Below are 25,285 nucleotides of genomic sequence, written 5' to 3'. Positions count from 1 at the left end.
CTTAAATAAAGTTTTAAATTCCACTTTTAAATTCCATGCTCCACTGCGTCTTCAGATTTCAAATCTCTTTTTTCTTCCTCTTATATGATCGTGAGATATTTTCTTGTTTTTTTTTCTTTTTACTCTCATTACGCGTTTTCGTATGCTTGTTAAATTCGAAATATTACAGCAAGGACCTCGTAGGTTCAGCAATTTTCTGACGTTAAATTTTTTTTATCGATCGAATTCGAACGCGTATTTGAACAACCAACGTAATTTATTACCTACGCTTTTGTTAACAGGAAAAACGAAAAAATAAAATACGAAATACAATGTTACAGAAATTTGCATATACCTCTTGTATTTATATGACATTATAAAACAAACTAGACTTAATGTTATATCGATATCTCGCGTATTCTCCATCGATATAGCTAATGTAATTTCCTTGGTAGCGATAAAATCAAAAAACGTCGTAACCACACGTGTAACTTTGTCCCTTCTTCGGACTTTTCCAACTAAACGTTTATCATCTGTTAATACTCGTAAGAAAAATGCTCCGAGTAAATTTAATGTTACTTTGTCGATCTAGAAATTTAAACGATTCCAAAAGAAAGCGCATATTTACTAATTTCTTTTAATATATCGAATACACAAGATTCAATAAATGTATATAGACTTTTGCGATAGAAACTAGACCGTGTCTCAATTTTTGCATTTTTAGATCATTATCGTAGATTCTAATATTCGATTTCCTGGCCGTTGCGCTCGCGACCTACTCGTATCTCGTACATTTCCTTAGATTTATGGCTTTTCTTTACGACTTTATTTCTTCCAGTGCACGCCAGTAAATGGAAAATACATTATCTTCTTTAACGTAAGTTTGACTTGTTATTTCACTGTTTCTTTCTGCTCGCTATCTTCTTTCGCTCGCTATTAAGCTCGAATCGCATTGGAGTCATTAAGTGTCCAACGGTTGAAACGAAAAGACGTTGTGGTATTTTTAATTATACTGTGTAGGATATTCCAGAAGCTGGAGGAGCCGATTCCTAAGCGGAATTTCTTAAGGACCATATAACGAAATCTCTTCTTGATGATCATTAGCCGAGGCCCGTAATCGGATTTTCTTTGACCCCGTCGTGCCGGCGCGATTACCGAAGGAAATCTTCTTGCGGAATAGCGTCCGCTTAAGAATACATCTTTATTCTCAAGGGGATCACCAGTGTTATTATATCTCGAGTTTTCCGTTCATTGTTGCTGGAAAAGGTGGATAAGGGATCCTCCGGGAAAATATCGCGAAAAGACTTTCACGGAGGATTTCGATGTCTCGGCTAATGAAGTATCAATCTTTATTAATTCTGACTGAACGATCCTCGACGCCGATACAGAACCGCTCGCAGCCAAGCTAAGACAGGGGATAACGTTCCCAACTTTTTATTTCTCGTCACACAGGCTTTGATAAAACGCGATCCGGATTATTTGTCGTGGAGATTGCAAAGTCCCGGTGAAATTTAAATTTATACCGGCTAAACAGCTAGGTTGAAGAGCGTATGAAAGTGCGTTGGGAAGCAGCGATGGAGCTGAACCCCGGTAACGAGATAGCCGGATGAGGTTCGGTTCCGTTTAACGAGGGACTGATATTTCAGGAATGACACGATGCTTCCTACATGCCGATGCAAAACGGTCTCAATTTTCCTAACTCGTATTTTTCCGCTGAATTTCCACGAACATCGAAATCAACGATTTCGTGCATTTGGTCCTGGTTCGAACGCGTGCGTTCGTAGTATATTCTGTGAACGCACCCGTTCGAACGAGCACAAGGAACCTTAAGAACGATTATGTCGTATTATTATATCTAGACCAGGCCACTTTAGGTATTTATGCAAAATTTAAATGCGCAAAAATGTACGGAATCAGACAGAAATGTGCGGAATATTCGGAATATAATAAATAGTATCAAGAAAATGGAACAAACCTTTATCGAGGTCGTAGCTTTTATATTTAGACTTATAAAAATATGAATTTCTATAAGAATTCGATATCAATCTATGCACATTATTAGAAAGAGGACTTGTTACGTTTTTTAGGGTCTCAAGGTTATTCGATCTGTCGCCGGCAAATTGTTTTGTTCGAGAAAATTGAAGATGTCTCCGTACCAGATATCTCGTTATAAACGCTTGTTTCAATGTCTGATCATTTTTTCACATAACAATGAAAATATATCGCTCTTCTACCGTGTGTCCCTTTAAGTGTCTCTTTAATCTTCTATTGTTCTGGTATTCGATAATAAGTAGCCCTCGTTAATTTTCCAAATCGTCGAGAGGGTATTGAAATCTTTGTTGTCATAGAAATTGCAGCGTTTCGTCAGAGTGGCCAATATTTCGAACTCGCCTTCCAAACAGATTGGTTGGACATTTTTTACGTCAAAAGCAATGCCCTATTAACTTCCAATTGTTTAGGGACAATCGGGTATCGGATCGAACGGTCATTTTCAAAGTGGTCCTATCTTCGTACACGCGTTTATCGACAATAATTTTACAAGCACTCGACGAACAAACGCGACAAGATTTAATTGCGCGACGTCACGCCGATGATTCGAGAGTTATTCATTTAATGCGTACAATGCATACCGGGACGTATTTTTCTCGATTATTCTGTGAGAGCCCTCGATTCCATCTGGGTCATGTCAGCACCGCTGACTACATCCTGACAGGACAATACATCAGGATTGACAATAGTACGATTTCGCGTGACATCTGTTTGTCCTTTCTATCTCTTCGCTCTTTGTTCAACTCTTCTTTTTTTTTTTTTCATTTCGTCGTTTGTTTCGCGGTAAATCGGCCGTGTTGGAAAACTTTCCGAACACTGGGTGCATTGTGCTGATGGTTTCCGGCGAATGTCAAAAACGCTGAGAAATTATCTTTCTCTTCGATAGTTCTCTCGTTTTCCTCTCTCTCTCTCTGTCTCTCTCTCTCTTTGCGCACTCTTTCACAATCTTTCAGTAACGTCAGAAATTTTGTTCCTCTTATTCTGCACGCTCTGTATAGAAACAACTCTCAATGAAGTTTTATGAGAATCTCGAAATTTATTCCTTCTTTGCATAAAGCTTTGCTCACTTTTCATCCCGCAAAAAACAAGAAAGGATTGAGTTTGCTTTGATGGAACGGAACTCGCAAACAATGACCGGCCAGCTTTGCTACACGTTCCACGATAAACAATTCCGTTTCAGCGGCGCGCGCTCGTGAATGTTTCACAAAGTCTGGCCAACCGGGGCCCCGACCACGAAAAGTTGTCGGAACATTCGTCACTGAATACGCCAAGAGTTTATGGACACTTCAAAGAGAGTTTTTTCCACGGTAACTAAAATATCCACTAAAAATACCGATGTCTTTCTTTAAGGCTGTTCCTCCTTCACGGTTAAAGGAATTTCTAACGAACGTTTTAGGCAAATCATTTCTAGGAACGGGACTCGCCAAACCTCGGGACCACGAAACTTCTCGAAATTTAAAATCCTCCTACGACTCGAAGCGTTCGCAATAAGGATATTCAAATCTCACCACCTGCTGACCATCCTGGATAACCAGAATATTCGTTTAATTTTCTTACACGAAGAAAAGTACGAGGAAAGCTATGGAAAAGCACCCGAACAATTTTTTGAAACGCAAACTACGTCAATCCTAAGGTCTAATTGAAATCTATTTGTAAAGAGTACAGCATACAGAGGAGGCAAACATAATTTTGTGTATATCTCGGGAAGTAAAGTTGCTCGGTGGTTATATGCCACTAGAAAAAGCAGTTTTTATCAAGTTGCACGTTTCATCCTCATGATATTAAGCTCTTATAGTCATAAAAGAAGACTACTAAATAACGCGATATCTGGTTAATTGTTATTATATATAAACGCTACGATAAATACAATGATACACCGATTTGTAGCCACTTTACGTTAAATAAAATTACTCGGAACGTTGGATCAGAATGTTAAGGATGAACTGTGCCCTTTTCCACGTAATTATTATTAAAAATTACCATATCTCTGATTAATGTTATTTCTTTTTCTGCCGGAGAATTCGCGTTTCGGTTTCCGCAATTCTCTGAAATTCCGTGCAACACGAGCGGAAATTATCTTGCACTTGGCTCGATTTATACGGGTTCGTGATAAACAACCGGCGTGACTTTCGCGTTGGAGAAACTCGGCGTGACTTTCGTGTCGGAGAAACCCGGCATGTTCGAGATGTACGCGTACGTGCACTTACGCGTGGCCATATTTAGGTGTGGAAGAACAGGCTGCGAACGTGACGGACCGTTCGCCGTATTCGCAGTGCCGCTTCGTAATCAAATTTGCATTTTAAGTCGGGGACCGTTCTTGTTAGACGGCTTGCATACGTGCAAACGAGTAAGCGTCCGCCATGAAACTCAGCCATCTCGGACGATTTATCTTTTCGGTGACGTTTGCTGGATTAACGTCTTCTTGTCGGACGAATAATTATACCTCTCTTTCCAGTCCCGCCTATTTTACCTTATTTACATAGTAATCGCGAAATGCTTGCTCGAATTTTCTCCCCTGGAAATTAATAAATTATCCACCACTTTCTGCCGTGTTATTTGCTCGCCTTACCACCAACTTCAGATACGAGATGTTCAGAAAATCAGCGATATTTGAATACTTGCTAGAAACTTTTACCTAATGGTATGGCCATCGTGATTATTTTGGTCAGGTTGGTAAACGATCTGAATATGTATGCAAAAGTTACAAGATGTTCAAAGATCACTAGAGTATTTGAACAGTCGGTTATTCGTTATGTTAATAAGCCACGATAATTAAGACTACCGTTCATAACGGTATAACGATCTCTTTTCCGGCGCGCGTCTACCATAAATATCGTGCTATTTCTACATATATTTTCCGATTGGTTTCAAATTTGGCTATCATAATCAAGATAATGGACGTAGTATATTAATAAAGAAATTCTGTGATAAACGTTGGAACGTCTTCGTCAGCCACAGTACGTAGTAATATAAATGGTAAAATATGTATATCATTACTATGTTTCTAAATAGAGAGTTTATTCTTATGTGCTGTTAATTTTACGAAAAAGCAGTAAATGTTGTTTCTAATTACCAGTTGGTCGTTAATCTTTAATTTGTAATTATCCTGGTGAAATTCACGTATTGTTGCTACAAATCGAGCAAATTGTCCGAATATTTACGAGCGGCGCCGGGGTAAATTTTTAATTCACTCGCTAAATATTTCGCTGTACGAACACTATGAAATCCTCGACAACGTTCATCCGGCCTTTCATAGTATTTTCAGTCGATTGCAAATATCTGTATTTTTTACGCGAGCGAAAAACGCTTCGCGTGGCATTTAGTAAAATAAACGCATTAATCGCGAAACGGCTTTGGAGATAACGGGGTGACGCCGTGGTCGAACGGTTAAATGAACGCTGTTTTTCGCGCTGGCGACACTGGTGCGCGGAATGGGCCGCCATTATCGCGCATTGTTCGCCGATCGAAATTGTCCCGGGCACTTGGAAAAGTTTGCAGAACCGTGGCGTGAAAATAATCGTGCGTCGAGGATTATTCGTTAGTGTCATTATCGGCGGACGATTACGAAACCACGGACAGCCAGGAACAATGGTTCTCGTTGATCAAACGGTTACGTATCATCGAACAGTCACGACTAATTAGCGTGATTGCAGCCGACAAAATACGAGCGCGACCGTTCTGATCTGTTCGAATTATGAAATCAGCTTCGTTAGATAATTGCTCTATTTCGTATTGACACGGGAAATTAGCAAGGTATGTCAAGTAGGCGAGCTTTGTCCAGCGTTCAATTTAGAAGCGTTAGCTCGCGCATTATGACTAATCGAGCGAGCAGCGGTATAAATTGGCCGCGATTCTTGGAAGCCTTTCCCTTATCAAACTGCGGTTTCAATTTCGTCGCTGGCTGCGTCCGCTTATTAGCATACGCGTTCCTGAACGGTCATTAAATTCGTCGATCAACGCGACAGTATGGTTTCGTGCATAGTTCGCGTATAACGCGATAGCAACACGCAACTAGAGTGCCAACTTTTATGAATTTAATGAGAAAATAGTTGCGCGTGGCCGGCGTTGCTCGGATTTTTGCGATGCTGGATTTTTTTAACTAATAGCTGCACGATAAATGTTTAAACCATCCAGAAAACGCTGGCAATATCGCGTGAGAAAATTTGATTCCTCGCATGTTCCTTAAAAAATGACGTTGAAGATCACGGGCGAAATTAATTTCAACATTTAACTTGATATTGTACACTCGTTGTTATTTCTTTCGTTCATCTAACTTCATGTAAATCCTTACATTATCTGATCTATCAATTTCTCAGTCTTTGTTGATAGAAGAATTTACATAAAGTTAGATGAGCAAAGGAAGTAACAACGAATGTACGATATTAAATGAAATTTTGAAACCAGTCGTTTGACCGGGCAAATGTTAGCGTTAAAATGCAGGGCCGCTGCATGGAACGAGATACGCGCCGTTAACGAATGGTCTTCAAACGTACCCTTACGAGGTTGCTTAAAACTCGAGGGGAAAAAATCGATCCTCGTCGGCAATAATAAACTCGGCGCGAGCAACGCTAGACGGAGAGCTCATTTTTCACCCTGTTGGAGAGGAACGTGTTAAAACGGAGTTGGGAGGAAAGCAAGGGTGGTGAGATTTGCCGCAGCTGACGGAGGACATTACGGTTACGCGATAATCTTTCGAGGTTCGATTGGTAGCGTCGATGTAACGCGAGAACTTTCGAGGAAGGAGATCGGAGGTGATAATAAAATATTAGATTTCCTGGTGAACGAGCATAAAGAGCCGCAGGTGGAATTAATTCTGTCGATGTCTGCTCGACTATGACATTATCCAAGTCCGTGATATACCGAGAAATCTATAGGCATTCGTCGATACTCGTAATGATAATCGAAGTATGCAAGGGACTAATACTCGCAGAAGGAGAAAGAAGGATTCATCCCGATAAATGAAGGTTGCGGTAGGTTTGAACAGCGACGTCGGAATCATGCAGACAACTGGCGCGAATCTATCGGCAAACGAAACCAGGTGTTCCTATTCCGGCAAGTATGAAAAGACGCCCTAAAGATATTCCATGCAACTCGTGGCGAAAAGCGAGAATCCTTTGTCCTCGAAGAATGCACGCGGTTGCTTGGTAGGCGGGATTCGTGAGCAGAGAGCAGAGCACCGCGAAGATCGAAGGAAAATGAAACTCGTAATTGAAAATTTGCAGTTTGCGAGGCGGCAGGTAATATATGACGGGAAAAGCAGTGTCATTTTCTCAAACTTTCTCTGAAATGGTTTCTCTCGTTGAAATAACTGGCTCGAGGTTAATGGAAGGCTCGTAAACCGAAATCTTTTGCCGAGTTATTTCCACGATGCGTATCGTAGGGATAATCTAGAAAAATATTCCCTCTTTAACGTGATCTTTTTAGACAGCTCGGCGCCGAAAGAACCTTTGAAATTTTCGACCGTTTCACCGGCCCTCACAAGGCACTCGATACACACTACGAGTGTGTATACCATATGTATACAGTATACAGTATATAGTATATAGCATACACACGTGTATTTTACGTTCCTCGGGGCTTTCCACGCTCCAATGCGGGACACACCCGCGTACATTTGTAAATAAGCACGAGACTTTCGATCCGGAGTATTTTATCTTTCATACAGCTTTTCAGTTACGTACTCCCCCATTCAGTACGCGTATTACGAACGAGCGCTCTCTCTCTCTCTCTCTCCCTCTCTCTTTCTCTGAGGCTATTAAGGACAGAGAAACATGAATTGCCTTTGATACGAGTAGCAGCTTTTGTTGCTTTTCGGCTGCAATTCGCAAGCAGACAAACGCGTCGTGTAAGCGCATCTTCGCTCAAAGATCTTAGTTACTTATGTCTTCTCCAAGATAGACAAAAATTATGGGTGAATTACGTTGTAACAGCCCATTTATAGTTTGCTACCTTCTACGATGAAGGACGCGTACGCTGCTATGATAATGTATTTTTTACAATTTTGTTAAGAAATGCGTGCAATTTTAGCCATTTCTCCAAATCATCGCGAATATATAAAATATAGGCGAGTGGCATATGAGTCAATGGAAGATTTGAATCGGGAGAGACTCGTATTATTGTGTCTTGGAATACCAACGTTGTTTTCCTTTGCTAGGTTCAAAGGTAAACGAACTCCGGACAAAATATTATCGTCGTTATTTGTAATCGTCAACCGGAGTTACATTTGAGCTTTTTATAATAACACCTGTCGATACAAATAGACGAACAGTCTAGGACAGTCATATAGTCGAATAGTTGAACAGTTAGAGAGTTGAATACGACCGGCATACACTATCTCGATACATGCACTTAAAGTGATTTTAATATAATCGATTATTACAATTTTATCATTCGTCTCTTTAATAAACAAACCAACACGTTTAATATCTACCTCGTGGGTAACGTGGGATGAAAACCGTTAGGAATCAAAGCCGTGTTAACTGCCACTTCATTCGCAATTTACTTCTAATCAATTTACACGATACTGGTATTCCAAGTTGAACTTTGAAAGAGAAATTTCATTTGCTCTAACAAATAAGATTAGGTCTATAATCGAAACGAAGCGAAAGTTCGAACGAGCACATTTTCAAAAGTCGTTAGAACGAAGTTGCCCGAATAGTCGGCAGTTTCGCAGAAGAACGAACTAACATTTACGAAACTCTTGTTTGTTATATCGCGCGGCAAAACCAAGAGCCGTAGTTCTCCTCTAAGACTGGTCCATTTAACGAGAGCCTTTGAATTCGTAAAGCGAAATAGAGTTAACGCTGACTCGATGTATAATTCTTCGAAAGCTGATTTTCCGTTTACGCGCTTTATATTGCGGCAACCTTTTCGCCTCTTGGCGAGGAGAAAGCGAAAGACAGAAAGAGGAAACGGTGTTATTCCTTACCTTGTCCCTGATTTCCTGTCGCATCTTCTCTCGTTCTTCTTCCATTTTGCGATGTTTCTCCTTCCTTCGCTCCTCAGCTTCCCTGATGGCTTCTTGCCTTTCTCTTTCGGCCTCTTCCTCCTTCTCCTTGTCATCTTCGTCTCCGCCTTCGCCACCAACGGCTCCTGCAAATCGAAAGAAACAATACTTTCAACAATATTCCTTGGTTTTATTTATTTATATATTTGTCGTAGAAATATTCTACGTGCGTATTAAAAGTATTATAGAAAAGATTTAAGAAATTACATTAGTCTCGTATTGAAACACGACTGTCACAATCGTATTGGTTTTTTGAAACCAATCTGAAAATGTATATTCGCATATAAAAGTTACGAGACATTCATTGCAAACATATATTTGCTAAAAAATTAGTATGCAGCATAAATAGCCATCTTAAATACGCGAGACATACCGAATATAGAGTCCTATTAATTAAGAGTTTCATAAGATGATAATAGATGAACGACAATTTCTGTTTTATATTATTTTATTGAATTAGGTATGATCCATTTCGTTCTATTTTTATTATTACGTTCGTGCATAATTCAATAAACTAATATAAAACATTGTGCGTCTATTATTTCCTTAAAAAACGAAAGAAACTTTTCGGACAACCTAATACAACATAACATTATCGTCAGTTACGTAATGTAATAAGTGATTCCATATTTAGCGTCCTTTTTTCTCTGTTTGATTTGCTTAAACGATAATTGATAGTTCCAGGATGATTAAACCCGTCTTCGCGTTAAAAAGCTGTCGGTGTTTTGTTCGCGTTTAGTTTTCTTCCTTCCATTTAGATTATGTTCGGTGTACAAACCACCGGGATAATAGAGGACGAGAAACTAACGGTTTACCCTTGGGAGCAAACATTGTAAATCAGCCTGATAGCTGTGACGCTATTCCCTTCGAGTTTATAAACCATTGCGGTGGTACCTCAGGCTCCCAGCGAAAATTATTTCGCTATAGAAACGCGTCCAATCGATCGTCATAACGGATAGGAAAGTTTCTTCGAAATTGACTGAGAATCATAATGGCGTAAGAGCAAGTTACTCTAAATATCAGCAAGTATTGTTACTTTTCGCAAAATAGCGTTGTACAAATTCATTTTATTTTTTCAGAAATGATAAAAATTTCCGTTAATCCAAATTCCAATAATCGATCGTTCCGTTAATTGTTATCTCGCCAATCGAGGTTCTTTATGCGACTCGTTTATCAATATCAAATAGAAACAAAAACTTTGGAAGAAAAATGTAAAGATTTCTTGGAATTTCTATTCTTGTTTTTCAATGTTCCTCGCAATAAAAAGGCTTCAGCCCGAAAATTTCCATCAATCGATGTTCCGATAATCGATCGTTCCATTAATCGTTATTCCGAACGTTCTTTGACGTGGCTTATGAGCGATTCAAATATTAATATTAAACAGGGACAAAAACTTGCGAATAAAAATGTACAAATTTCTTGCAATTTCTATTCTTATCTTTCAATTTTTCTCGTAATCAAAAGCGTTCACCTTCAAAATTTCCATTAATCGATCGTTCCATTAATCGTTATTCCGAATGTTTTTTAACGTGGCCCCTGGGCGACTCAAATATTAATATCGAACGGGAACGAAAACTCTCGAATAAAAATGTAAAAGTTTCTTTCAATTTCCACTCATCCAAATATTCCATTAATGGGAGTTCCGATGATAATCGATTATTCCATCAGTCGTTGTTCTATAATGATCGAGATTTGTTCCATCGTAAAAATATGATTTCGTCAACGTCAAACTAATACAATGATTCTTCGTTGTATCGAAGCAATATCGAGTTAAAGATGCCTCTTTAGGGGGCGTTCTTAAATTTCGGAATTCTCGTCCATTAATTCGATTTCTCTCTGCTCCCTCGTGGAACGAAAACGAACTTCATCCCAGAGAGTACTTATGATCGAATTCACCTTCGACTTCATAGCCGAAGTGGAGGAAGAGGAACGAACAAATCGGTCGCGTTCATTCGAAGCCCGTGATGGAAATACCAGTGAAGCTTCGACAGCCTTAACGAAGTTTTATTAGTTTACCGAAAGATTAAGCGGATTCGCAGAGAGTTCCTTGCCTATTACTCCGTCCGACGAGTACCAACGAAAGGGGAATCCCTCTACGAGAGGTATTCTCGAGGAAAAATCGTGTTTACAGCGGAAACACATCCGGCCATTCGTTTTTCCAACGGAACGCGATACCCTCGGCCTGTCCGGCGGCAACGGCGTACGTAAAAATATGAAAGCTGTTTGCGAATCTGTTAGCCGGCTACTCTTAACTTTTCCCTCGTTCATCCTCGTCCCGATCCCCGGAGAAATTAATGGCAAACAAAGGGAAATTTGTCTTCCGTAATGCTCTTTTCTTACACAAATAACGGCCGAGTGTTTACGAGCGTAAAAAATGCCCGGTTGTCACGATGCAATCGTTAACGCGAATCGTTTATTAGCGCCGTACCGGCAAGACGAACGAGCTTCTCGCGATTCGTCGGAAGGCGCGTGAGTTCTTAATAAATTCGCGTCTTTATTCGACCGTGCGCTATGTAAATTCGTAGGTATTTGGATATCCTTCTAGCTGGAAATTGAACGAGTATTATTAGTGAAAGTTTATGGATCACAAGCAACAACAACAACACTGTGCACTTTGCATATTTGCAGTACGACAGAACTGCATTCACGGTGGTTGCGAAAGGTATTTGAACGTGTAGTTATTTTTCAACGAAGGATCTTTTCATAGGGTTGTTCTACATTTCGTTTTCATAGTTCCATGTTTTGAATTTTTATAGTCACGTAGAAATACTACTAGATAGTACGAAATTTAATGTGCTTGGACTTAATTAACTGGTATATAAATGTTATAATAAATACAACGGTGTACAAATACTTTGTGTAGCCACTGTATCCGAACCCCGTTTATTGGAACGAAATTTTAGGTAATATCCGATCAGAGAGAATCCTTGTCGACTGAATCTGCTAATCTGAAACGAGCTCCTATTGTGCGAACGAGAAATGCTGTATAGTGGAAAAAATTGAACGAACTCCAATTATATAAACTGTTGGCCGAACCAGATCAAATAAATGGAATTCTACTGTAATGTCCAAGTACCCAAATACTTATGGCTGGTAGCGTATCTCGAAAAATCCAGTCGGATTTCAAGAGAAATTCCTCCCGCACCTCGCCGCCCCGATGTTATTATTCGTTCACACGTCTGTCATGCTTAGCATCGAGCCGTTATAGACGAGGCTTGACAGGTCTCCATCGAGGGTGAGATTCGCGTGACAGGATTTTCACGAACGACAGTCGAATCGATTTGTTTTCTTTCTTTTTGGAACCGACGATGGCGAAAAAAATAGCTGGAATTGCTCAATCGGGGGGACATTTTCACTAAATATCGCGCAACGAATCGTTGGTACGTAGAAACGATACGCTTTTGGATTGAACGAAACGAGAACTCCAGCGTGTATAATGTTGGTAATATCGGGAAGGCAGACGGACTCGGTTGAAGGGAAGCGAAAGGGATTCGTCTTTCCTGCTGTCTGCCGGAGAATGATGTGCCAGGACCTCCGGGCTCGAGGAAATTAATACTACTTCTGTCCCGGCGCCGTCTACCATTTTCCCTTTTCTTTGCGTGCTACCTCGTCCCTTCTATTTGCACTGTTTCCCGCAGCACTGGTTTCCGCGAGGTGGAAAGGTACTTTGAAGTCCGAGCCAGAGACGACGTTCATTCTCCACGTTCCTTTTTCCTTCTCTCCTTCTGTTTTTATTCTTTCGTCTCTTCTCTCGCCTGACACCTCCGTGTTTTCCTGATTCTCCCTTCCCTGCGGAGAGCCAAATAGCCAAATTCGAAAATTATCATTATTATCGTAATGTCGTTTACCTGTTTAATTACTCGGCCGATGAAAAATCAGCTTATTTCACGGATTATTCATCGGAGAAAATTCCGCCGCGTTGAGAGGGAAATTTCGTTAGCGAAGAGTAGCTGCATAATTGGCCGGAGCACGGCTGGTAATAACTCGCATATCATCCAGTCGTTGGAAAAGCTCGGTCGTTTCGCTTTCGCCTTTTTTATGTAAGTCCTGTGCTCGGTACTTTGCTCGATTAATTAATTATGCTGGCTGGTTTTTAACGCTACGCCACTTAATCGTTCCTCTCCGCTTAGTCGCTGCATGTTAAGATTCTTTATCTTATCGTTTATACAGCGCGCAAGGTGCATTTACATTATTACACGGCCTCGTATGCCTCCGTCTTATCGTTTGTTTGACTCGTCTCTTGCTGGTATTGGCCGATGGGACCGACACGGTCTCTTCAAAAATTCGTTTTCACGGGGTGAAAATAAAATCCACTTATCTCTTTGTCCACTCGGCTGTACCGTTCGCCCAGCCATCCATCATATCAGGCTTTAATTAAATTTACTTATTTCACCTGACGCTGATCTCTGTCTATCCTATCCTATCCTCTCTGTGATCCTTCCATCTCGAATTCGACCTGGCCTAGTTCGTCCTGTCAAACACACGGTTCGACGGGTCGGGGATCAAACGAAGATGAGAAAAATTCGGCGAGCCTCGTAATTGAGCTTCTATTCTAGCGCGTAACTTGGATCGAGGTTATCGATCAATTTTCTTCCTGCCTGTGCCTTGCAAATAATGTCTTTTCTGTCGTTGATCGTTTTTATCTATTATTCTCGAACGACCTAATATTTATTGCTTCGCGAGACATCCTTTCGCATAAATTATTCCAACAAATGTCCCGTCCATAGAATGAAAATGAAAGCTCTTTGGCGCCGTCATTTTGTTGGCTCGATTTACGAACGATGCCGCTCATCTACGCGTCGGAACGTCATCTCCTGGGTGCAATCGTACAACAAGAACGGCCATAATAGCGAACGAGGACAATTGTCCCCGGTGCAAATGGAGCGACGAAGGAGGAACATTGTCATTTGCACCGACATTTTCACGAATCCGTGTCGTTTCTCGTCTCGCGCTACAGCACAGAGATCACCGCCGGTTCAACGTGCACAACGATCCACTATTTCTCTCGTCTCATCGATCGCGAAACTCGCTCCTTCGCGGAAGAATCATTCGAATCTCGCCAATTTTCCGAAAGCTGTTAAAGGCTTGATCGCGCTTGAAAATCTCGAAATTCAGCCAAAATTCAAAGGATATTACGTTACAAAATATACACTGTCGACCATGAGTGTTACCATTTCAGACACATAATATGAATTTGGCATACAGTTGCGGATAAAGTGAAGATTAAGGATCGGCGCACTTTTGTAATAAAAATTTCTCTACCATATGTTCTTATTAAATATAAACTCACTTCCTCAAATGCTGGAGTATTTTTATGCTTGTTATTTTATGAACCACCGTAAGATGAATTTTCGAGCACCACACAAGATGAATAAGACGAGGCTGATCAACCCCGAGATTAATTTAAAGGAATTTTCAGTTCGACTTTTATGCTGTTAATATGAAACAAATTTGAACAAAGCCCATCAAGATTCCGCTACTAATTTCTACAATTTTTCACCGTTTTCATTGTGCATTCGCTGAAAAAATTCATCAATTTCCGCCACGCGAATCAGCAGGTGGAACGGACCAACGAAATATTTTGTTTTTCTCTTTAACGTTCCCGTCGGCGTTTCGATGCCGGGGCGATGATTTAAAAGCGGCACGATGGAGTCATCCACGGTTTCTGGTCGATATTTTAACAAGAAAGAAACGAGTCAACCCCTGGCGACCGTACTTTTCCTATATCTTCGCATGTAGGCCAAGAGTCCGTTGCAGCTAGCAGCTAGCAGCTAGCAGCTAGCTTTTTGTTTCCGCGAATTCACCGCGCGGATCATTACGCGAAATGATGCAGTCGCTAAATCCGGCTTTCGAGAAATTTTTTTCCTCCCGCCAAGCTCTCCTTAATGATTACGCGCCTTTTTTAAAGTCGCCGTCAACGTTGCTCTGCACGCGCACCACGCGATAATTAAAGTATTCCCGCGCTTCGCGTGTCTTCCAATTAACACTTATTTATTTATTACGGAATTACCTGGCCGCGTTTTTGAGGTCGAGGTAATAGGAGTCGAGATATAAATTTTGTCATTTTAAATTAGTTCAAAAACGATACGTCCTCATGCCGGAGAAAACATTTTCCCTAATGGAGGCAAGAGTTCAACCCCCATTAACACGTTGATCGTCATGGTAATCGTCTGTGATCGTTTTTTTTTTAGAATGATTAGAATAAAATAAATTTTGTGGATTAACAAATTTACAACAATGAAAACGATTTAGGTAATGTTGTTGTTGAGAAAAAGTACCGAAATATAATATTTTGCTAGAATTAAATTTCGTGGTGTAATACATGTATCTCGATCAATATTTATATAGTACATAGGATACACTATATCGAGTAAAACAACCTTGTCAATATATGTCGAAACCTCAAGCGTTTCTCAGATATAAATATTTTTGTATGTTAGTCCTTCTATCTGCATACACGTTTAGTATCTTCTTCTTACAAAGCTGCAAAACTCGCTCGAAAATTCCAGATTTCCGTCGTATTATTTGACAAATATGCTGGTTTCAGCAATGTAATTCTTCTGTCATTTATCGTGATGCTAAAATAAAAAAGTGTTTATATTTCGGAAACGGTGTCGTTTTCGACCTATGTTTACCAAGGTCCTTTGTCCAGTATGGTGCGTCCTGTGTACCATATAAATATTGAATTGTTTTATTTGAGCAGCGTATATAAAATACGCGTAGCAGTCAACGCGTTAAGGACTAAACTGAGCAACATTATATGAAATAATATATCGCATGGAAGCAACATTATTGGGAAATGTAACAAAGTAATTTACGTGTCGTTTCATCGGAGTACAAAAAACGTATTGGAACAGTAAATACTTCAAACAAGTCCACTATACAAATCAGAAACACGTAAAAAGACCTTTTTGCTCCAAAAAAGAAAAAAAGTAATTTATTGCAATGCTAATAGATACGTGGATATCATCAAAACTTCGTCAAATTGCGTAGGATTAATCATCTTAATCATTCGTGGCTGTGTTCGTTATTAAACGACCTAATAAAAACGTAACTTCCTATCGTTCATAGCTCGTTCGGAAACGATGTGGAAATAACCATTTCGATGAAAAGTCGAGAAACGTAAATTCGACAAGTTGGAGCTGGCTCGTAAAACGAATCACTGATTAATAACCCCAGTGACTCGCGTGGATCGATGATAAACGGAATTTCTATCGAGTATAAAACGTCGAATAAAAAAAAGGAAGAGGAGAAAAAATCGGTGTACGCTGGAGATTGCTTTTCGTTGGTTTCCATTCCACCGCGGCACGCGGGTGATTACCGATGACTATCGAGGCCGTCGTTGTTTCCTTTGCGTTGCACTCTTTATACTCCACCCTTTCTCCATGTTTCACCCGTTACCAGAGGAAACACCGGTGAATTTGTCCCGACTTTCCATATTGTCGTTTGGATAGCAGACAAAAAACAATGACGGCTCCGAAGGGAGAAAATCGGTAGCCGGTATTTTCTATTTTCCACGTTGAAGTTCCTCCTTCTCGAAATCCTCTTCTCGTCTTTTGTTTAGATACCAGGGGTTGGAACACCGACGTCGTCTCCTTAGATAAAACTGGGTCGGTTTTTTTTGAAAGACGCTGCTGCATTATTCGGAACACTGGCCGTACACTCGTTTGAATATTCGTACCGTGGACATTTCTAATTTACAACAGGCCACGTTGTCGTTTCGGCGGATTCGTTGAAACTTTACAGCAACGTTTCGATTTCTACGCGTGTAATATTTCTTTCTAATATCGTAGAATTGTCTTGTTGAGAACGACTGTTCCCTTATCTGCGTATTTGTCAGTGGAACAAACGCTGCAAGCGATCGAATCGTTTCGTTTTCAAACGTCAGTTTTTTTGGCAATCCGGACGCGGAGCTGGCCGGGTGTGAAAAATTCAGTTGCACTGCGAAACTCTGGCCGGGTTGAAAAAGTTATTGCGAACCAAGCGTCGTTTGCGGCGCCGGCTATTGGCGACCAAAAACTCGTTTTGCGGAAATTAATGCGAGCTTCTCTTGCCTCTTCTTTTTTTTTTTTTAACCATTGAGCTTTCTTTTTGTCGACGCGAGAACGTTAACCTGTTAGTTGTTTTCTAAACATTTCTGTAATCAGGAAATTCCAATTTAATAGGAACTCATCAGTTTCAAACAGATCGATCTTAATTCCCCCGAACATAAATATTAAGTTAATAATTAGGTAAACAAATCCATTTGGATTTTCTTAATAGAGCAATTGTTATTACCTTCATATAAAATATGTTTGTAAACGCGTGATCAGAGGATAATTTATTTACTCCATTTATTCCACAAATGCGCGTCTCTCGTTAAAAAATTAAACTCACGTGTCTTCTCCACTTTCTTTAAATAATTTTTATTATACTACAATACCTATCACACCATTACACAGTGACTACAAAACTTTCTAATGGTTATTTTCACCTGTCTTTCTTTCGTGGTTTTCGTATCGAATGATACGAGAACAACCTCGATCAAACACACGATAGTTTGAAGAAATTATATGGAATTAAAGTTAACCCAACTCAAACCAACGCGAGAGCTACAAGGGTTGCGTAGACAGGGCAACGATCACGTCTAAAAAATCGCGAATCCAAAGGACGAGTTAACTGGTCCTCCAACGTTAACGCGTTAAAGCCGCTTCTAGACGATTCTATCCTCGTATTTCTGAACAAAGAAGGTAACGAGCATTGTTCGTCGCAGACCGATGGCATCCTAAGAGTGAGACGCGAGGACGCGATTAAATATTTTCACGGGAATTCTGACGTAAGAAAAAGTGGGCGTGAGTTTTTGAATTTCTCTTTTTCTCACGGGAAAGGCGAATTCTTTCTGTCCAACGAGACGGCAGAAATGGTAGAGACGGGTCAGGTATGCGGGTTTGAACACTTTTGTCTGATAAAATGAAATTCTCCGGCAATCGTCTGAGAATTTCATCGTTCTCCACGGAAAAGGAAGGGCATCGTAGGATCGGCGAAAATGTCGGGCGTAAGATATTTGGTGCATGTGCGCCGTTTCACTAAGATCATGCAGCATGCACGAGCGAGAAAAAGGTATCCCGGTGTTCGAATGGGAAACGAATACCGTTGCGAATGCGCGGAATGCCCCAGAAAGAAAATAACGCTAGAATACACGGCCAATTATTTGGCAAGAGTAATTTTAATTCCACGTGAATCGCGATATCGGCCAGCAGCCGGGAAAGAAGGAGCGCGTGTGTATTTTGTTAATAAGGATATAAAATTTGCCGCACTGGAATTCCGTTTATCCAATTAATGTACTCTCGTATAATTAATAAATCTCGTTCGTTCGATTCCACGTGTTTGTCTTTTAAATATCATATTCGCTATAATTCCGCAGATTGAAGTGCAGTCAATTTCGGGGCCCGACTAATCAACGCTGAATAATATTATCGCTAGATACGCAGAATGAAATTGGATTTTGTTTGTTCGATGTGACCGATAATGTACGCACTTGTACATCGAAATTGATCGGATAGTTGAACGAAAAATTTCCTAATCCCGGCTCTTGCTCTTATCTTTATCGATGATTGTTTTATTTAGCTTTCATTCGTTTGATTGGATCAATCTTAAAAGTATGAAATTGCAATTGAAATCAAATTTCCAGCGTTCTTTCTTCTAATAATTCTTCGTTAGCGACTGACGGTGTACCATGATCGTGGAATGGGCAGGAACGTATCGATATGGGTCAAGATACACACACGGGCGGAAAATTATCGATCTGGACGCAGGGCGAAAGAAGAGAACTCGCAGGTGGAAAGCAGTAAGAGTAAATTACTGGCTTACGGAACAATTCATCGTCGCCAGTCACGAAACTTGCGATCGTGAGAAAGGTATAGTGGAAACACAGGACGAGGTTGGAGGTTTAGGTTTCGACTAGCAGCCAATTTCGTCGACTACCAATCATTTTAGTAAATACATAAGAGCTAGATGCTAATGAGGCTAGGAATATTGGGTAGCTTCGGAGCAGCACGTGCTAAATTACATTACGTAAGTTGCGAACAGGTATCACTGCTTTAATGGATATATGCGAGTATTCTCTCCAGCATTAACCCATATCTCGCCTTTGTTTCCACGTTGGAATAATCCACGCGCCGCGTTGCCCCATTTCTAGCCGTGTCTCGAAATAAGAACCGGGAAAAGATGTTTACTATGGCTGCAATTTACCCGATGTAATAAATATAATAAACGTAAAAAACATTCTACATCTGAATTAATAGAGAGACAGAGATGTCCGAACAATGGAACAGTCACTTTTCCGATACGAAGTTTTACTTGTTCGTACAGAGACGAATTTGTAGTATAATTACAATTCTATGTGCGATATGCTATAATTAAAAATCTTTTGTAATCTTTTATAATGTGGAGTAAATAACGCTTATACGACGTTCTATTAGGTTAATTTGATATTAGAAGAACGTGAAGCTTCGTAACTTGTCAAGGAAACAATATTTGCTATTATTCTCATTATGAAGAACATGTCTTGTACATAATAATAGGTTCGTAACAAATGCCTTTCTCTGTTACAAGCAGCCATTATGTCACTTATAATAGAAGTTCGGATATCAGTATATTCGGATAACGTTGGTTGAAACGTAACGGAGAATTCTACTGTGTCAGTAAGAGAATAAAGATCGACCCTTGATGAAAAGTTGAGCACGGTTCCTCTCGACATTTATAAGAGAACTTATTCTTTTAAATGATATTAAACGTCCCTTCGTCGTCCGTGACTTTCGATTGATCTCAACTAAGTCTAGCGGAATATATCACTCCATTGGGATGGACTAATATGATGAAATCCACGAATCAAATTCATCTCTCTTTCTCTTCCCTTTAGTTATATTGACAGCGACGCGGCCTTATTGGAAATTGAGCGAATGCAAGACCTTTTTCCCCACGAATAAATGAGAATCGCATTTGTGTTGCAGAGTCGCCGGCCGACGGCGTATTCTAGTTCAATTAACGCAACAAAATTGATTGAATCTTCTTGCGCGCGGAACACGCTCGAAAGCGTAGCCTGCTCGACGGAATAGAAACTTGTTTCCGTCTTCGATGACAATTTATCGAGCTCGCTTGGAATTGCAAAGAAGACAGATCTATGCAGGCGAGAATCAAATTTGCGATCGTAGTTTCGCATCGATTCCGGGCTCTAAGTCGTCCTCTATCCGTTCGTTCTCCGCCTCTCGTCTCTTCTCTTCACCGGCTGCTCGAACTCGCTGGAAAATTCACTTGCCAGCGAATAATCCTCTCGTTTTCTCGGTCCGACCGGTTTTCCAGACTAACCCTTAATCCAGACGAAACAGGAACGCGGGAAAAGGGGGTGAAAGAGAGAGAGAGGGTAGAAGGGAGAAGGACCGATTGCTATCTTGCACCGGTGCCTGTGACTCCTTTGAAATCAGCGTAAACTTGTTTCGCCATCAGGTGCAATATCTCCAGGCCGATGATTGGATAGCATATTGTCCGCCGTTGAAAACGAAGACTCGTGTCCGCTCGTTCCTTCTCGCTCTGGCCGCGTGTTCGCGTCTCTTTTTATACTCGTTAGCCAATCCTGTATTGGAATGACGCGGTTAAGTCTTGTAAAATCCAGTTAAAATGCAGATCCGATCAATGAATTCGGTAACGATGTGCACTCGGTCGAAATCGAAACGAGCTTTTCTACCCCAACCAGATTTATGCGCGCCTCGTTTTCGCGTGTTCCGATCGAGAACCGGCCCGGTTCCGCTCGAAACTAACACTCGTCCAAACGATGAACTGGCCTAGGTTTACCGCTCATTCGGGTCACTCGGTTCTCATAGAGGATATACGGGTTTTATCTCGGGAAGAAAGCGGAAAAATCGGCCAGGCGATTAATTCAAAGCGAGTACAGTCGAATAGAATACAATATCCTATAGAGTACCGAACAACTTTACTACATTTTCCACTTGTTGTTTCCCTTGTCCATCGGGGATTAGCGTTTTAATTCAACGCCGATCGCGTTACCAGCTTGCTGTAAACTTTCGTTAAGCATAGATTCAATTAGCCTGCGACGACGACGACGACGACGACGACGACGACGAAACCGCTCGTTCCAGTAAAAGCCAATGTTCGTCGTGAAGCTGTGCAGATGTTCCTAACGAGGCTTTCTCGTGTTCGAGATATCCACAGCCACCGATTCCTTCCATTAAATGGCCCTTTTATTCGCAGATAAATTCCTAACACTCTGTTACAGCAGTTGCCTTCAATTTTAAAGCTGCATCGGAATAGCCCGAGAACCTTTTCATCGGTTTCATCGGATTCGGTTTTTACCAACGCAGAACCGTTAGTTCTTGTTTTTCGCCACGATGACGCGATCAAAATGCAGATATTATGTTTTTCCCGGTGGCGATCGATTTTCGATCAACGGAAGGTGCAGCCAGGTTTTTATCCTTTGTGGCGAGCTCTCGCATAATCCTGAGAAGGATCGTCGAAAACTGCGCCTGCAAGTGGCAGATTTGCATCGAAATCGGATTTCGCGGCGAACCAAATCGGACTTCCACCCCGTGAATTTTCGTTTGCCGCCGAATTACTTTCGTTCTCCGTCTTGACGCGTCGTGTGACATCGATGCCCCTCTCTTTCCATTTTCTTCGATGATTTTAGGTAAGAAGTGGTCTTAAAAGTGAAACGACAGGGGGATAAAATAAGCTTCGAGAGGGCCAGGCTCTTCCCTTTATTGCCGCGATGCAGCAACATATTGTCCAGACATTTTTGCGCTTATGAATAAAACATGCTGGAACGTTGTCTGTCACTAATGCAAGCAGATGTCTGATAAAGAATTTCCTATCTGAAAATGCAATTTTCGACTTCATTTAAATATACGTACATCTAACGTGAACATACTAAATATGTACGTGCATACGTCCATCGGTGAAAAGTTTCAGTAAAATGGATACGTATATTGAATTTTGATACATTTTCCTCTAGTCTCTACATAAACAATCGAGCTTCGTTATTCGATGAATATTGTTTTTAGCTACCAGCTTCTCGCTAATTTATAAATTTCACTAACATCCGTGTATCGTTAACACGAATTGACTATGGCGTCCTAGCAAGAGAGACAAGTAAACCGTCAAATATCGCACTGGATAATTTCGTAGTTTAATTCGGAAATCGAATCCCTTCCACGTAAAAATACGTGCCGACTTCCCGATCGCCAACGAGAGAACTTCGATATTAGCTATGGAGTTTGCAAGTTTGAAGATTAGACAACTCTCGTTCGACATCAGTGAAATTTACACATCGCGCGACCGGAACAATCAACGTGCCCCGCCAGTACCAGTTCCCGATAGCCTTCCCGACACTTCCGCGAGTACAAGATCCGACAGGATCCTCTCGATCTTTCTGCAGGAAATGAATAACCGGCTACCGCCTCGAGGGATTCGCTGAGATCGTTATTTTAACCTTGCTCGTTTGATAGGTAGGCGATAAGAAGTCGACGCATAGCTAAGGAAAACAATTTCGTTCGTTCTTTCCACTTTTGTCGTCAACATCTGACGCGATGCTCGAGTCAACCCTGATTATATTGTAGGTCTCTTTACTACAATTAGTTTATTTGCAATAAATGGATTAAACAGATGTTGATTAATCAGAAAACGATGGCTGTTTAACGTGAACTAATTACAAGAACGTATTATAATTAAGACAGCTAGATAGTTAATTTGCAATTCTCGTCACCACTCTCTCGACAACGCTAGTGTGACAACCACCATACCCAAATCCACGCCATTCCGTACTACCTGACAGCGAACCGTTAGGTTTTGACATGACTTTTGCACATGGTCCAACATTACACTTTCCTCATTACGTAGGGCAATTAGGATCCTCCCCTTGCCCCTAAACACCAACAAACGCAACATAGACTGCTGACTGTTAATTCGCATTTCTCCCTTAGCATCCCTTTGTCTTTTATCTTAGCCTCACCACGCACGTGTTCCGCAATCGCTGGTGGCCAGGATCACGCAGGCCTTTTCCGCGAAACTATTCGATTGAAGGATAGACGATACATTGTTCGGCCTGCCGGCACTTCGGCTTTATCGCCACACTGTTTATAGTTCGTCCGATATCTCTTAGCCCTTTCGTCCACGATACTACAATATAATTAATTCTACGATTTTAGAATTTTTATATGGCTTTTATATATATGGCTTGGAAAAATATTTGACACAAATTTGAGATATGTTTTAACGTTAAAGAAAGTACAAGTCGATCTATCCCTTCGCGTGTCGTTTTCTTTGTGTCATAAATGAGTCGTATCGTAATATTTGCATTCGCAAACATCAAAACCGGACGAACTGAAATCGATTCGTTCCTGATAATCCTGAATCCTTCGGCTACGCGAGTTTCTTTTTAAATTTAAGAAACGATTTTCAAACAAGTCTGATATGGAGATAAATGGCACCTCGTGGAAATGTTCATTGTATTTATATGTTTGCGAGGACTTCAATGATCAAGGCGAATATACTGATCACGTAACGTGCAAACAGAAACGTGAATTCCATTAAGCGAACATTAACGAACCATCTGTTCTCCATCCGTAGAGAACCGACAGTAGGATCGGACGCGGTCGACATCGATCGGCTCGAGAGCAAATTCTAGAGATGCGGTTAATTATGTCAAAGTGGCTTAATCAAGACTACTTGACTCGAGCTTATGGCTGCCATACGCTTGCTGCAAGGACGTAACGGTGCAAACGTGTCACGTGAATGTCAAATTATTCGCTTCGGCCAGTTATCGATTACTGATTACGATCCAGTCATTTAAGACAATAGGATAATGATAATCCTTGACTGATTATCGTATCGTCGATCATTTCCTTCTGTTAAAGCAGAACCGCACGATTGACGTCGCACCAGTTAAGAATCTTCCGATATCAGATTCCATCAAGATTTGAAGAAAAATTTGCTCTGTTGTTATCGTTACTTTTAATCGCGCGATATTCTCGCCATTAATGACTCGCAATCACAGCTTTGCAAACACTTGGCCTTGGTTAATACAACTATTCGAGCCTGTTTCCGCTGATAAATGTACCTGCAAATTCGATTAGGAATCACAAATTCCATAGATAAACATCGATTAGTATATTTTAGATTTTCAATTTTTCACGATGAACGACGTATTTATATCGAGAGAAATTTTCTATGGCAATCGTTGGTGTACGTTTGGCGAGTCACTATGGTTCCCGAAGAAGTGGAAACAAGATGCACAAAGCGTACTAATAACACGATCGAAACTCGAGCAATCAGAAGTATATCTCGTTCGTACATCGTTTATGCAAATTGACCAAGCGTATCTACGAGCAACGAAGCGTTTTTAACAAATAGGAAAGCAGAATATGATCGGTCGGAATCCACAAAAATGATCGATTCACGAGGGCGAAAAGGAGGAAGCACGAACGACGTGAGAAATTTCAAAGAAACCGAGCAAAGTTTCTACCGAGTTGCTTTTATTGTCGATTCAGAGACGAATTTCCTACAAATATCAAGGAAGCACGAATCGTGCAACACGAGCATCGCATGGTAACCTCTGCTTCTTCTTTTTCTTCTTCATCTTCTTCCTCCTCCTTCGCCGTATAGATACTCCGACGCAAAACGATCGTTCTCGTTCGTTGCGATTCGAGATTTTGCGAGCTCACGGATTGAAGTATTCCCACAGAGAGCGTCGTTATTTATGGTCAAGGTTGTGCGCGATCGCGCGGGTTTTCCCAACCGACGAAGACATAATTTTCATTCACAGCTATGTCACTGGTTACATGGAACGTCGCAAGTTCCGGTTGCACGGAAACCTGATATGCAGTTGGAATAAATCCAACGATTCGAGTAAGAATTGAATAGCAAGGTGGAACGAATCCAATATAATAATTTGATTTTGAAACGTGATTTCTCAAAAACTGCTGCATCCACGACTAAATTGTTCATATCGTAAATTCGCATTATCGAAATCATACACGACTTTGCACTTTCAAAGAATGATACTAAAATTATCGATGAAAAATGTCGCGATTTTCTTATACGATCATCGTATCACACAGAGCTAAGTAAGTCGAAGAAAATATGGCCGAATTGAATTAATTGTACAATCGGATACAGTTCTCCTGCGACAGAATTAAACTCTATGGCACGATAAATAACATTCGCAACAATTGCGCAATGTGACGAATATTTTGTTAAAAACGA

At 40.7% G+C, this 25,285-nt stretch overlaps 1 protein-coding gene and 1 long non-coding RNA gene across 13 annotated transcripts in view; one reads left to right on the top strand and one right to left on the bottom strand.

Moving 5' to 3' along the window:
• LOC100647316 (complexin) overlaps positions 1 to 25,285 on the bottom strand; it is a 323,682-nt gene that overhangs the window by 25,190 nt on the left and 273,207 nt on the right. For all 3 annotated transcript variants that reach the window (XM_003401062.4, XM_003401063.4, XM_048412863.1), the window contains one exon: positions 8,957 to 9,120. In XM_003401062.4, coding sequence (XP_003401110.1) covers positions 8,957 to 9,120 — 164 coding nt within the window. The remainder of the gene's footprint in view (positions 1 to 8,956; positions 9,121 to 25,285) is intronic.
• LOC110119914 overlaps positions 1 to 25,285 on the top strand; it is a 303,031-nt gene that overhangs the window by 58,208 nt on the left and 219,538 nt on the right. The gene's annotated exons all lie outside the window — the stretch shown is intronic.

This window comes from Bombus terrestris, chromosome 15 (genome assembly GCF_910591885.1).
Source record: "Bombus terrestris chromosome 15, iyBomTerr1.2, whole genome shotgun sequence".
In the NCBI taxonomy this organism is placed as follows: domain Eukaryota; kingdom Metazoa; phylum Arthropoda; class Insecta; order Hymenoptera; family Apidae; genus Bombus; species Bombus terrestris.
The sequence above is the reverse complement of the archived record's forward strand: the minus strand, read 5'-3'. Positions and strand labels throughout refer to the sequence as shown.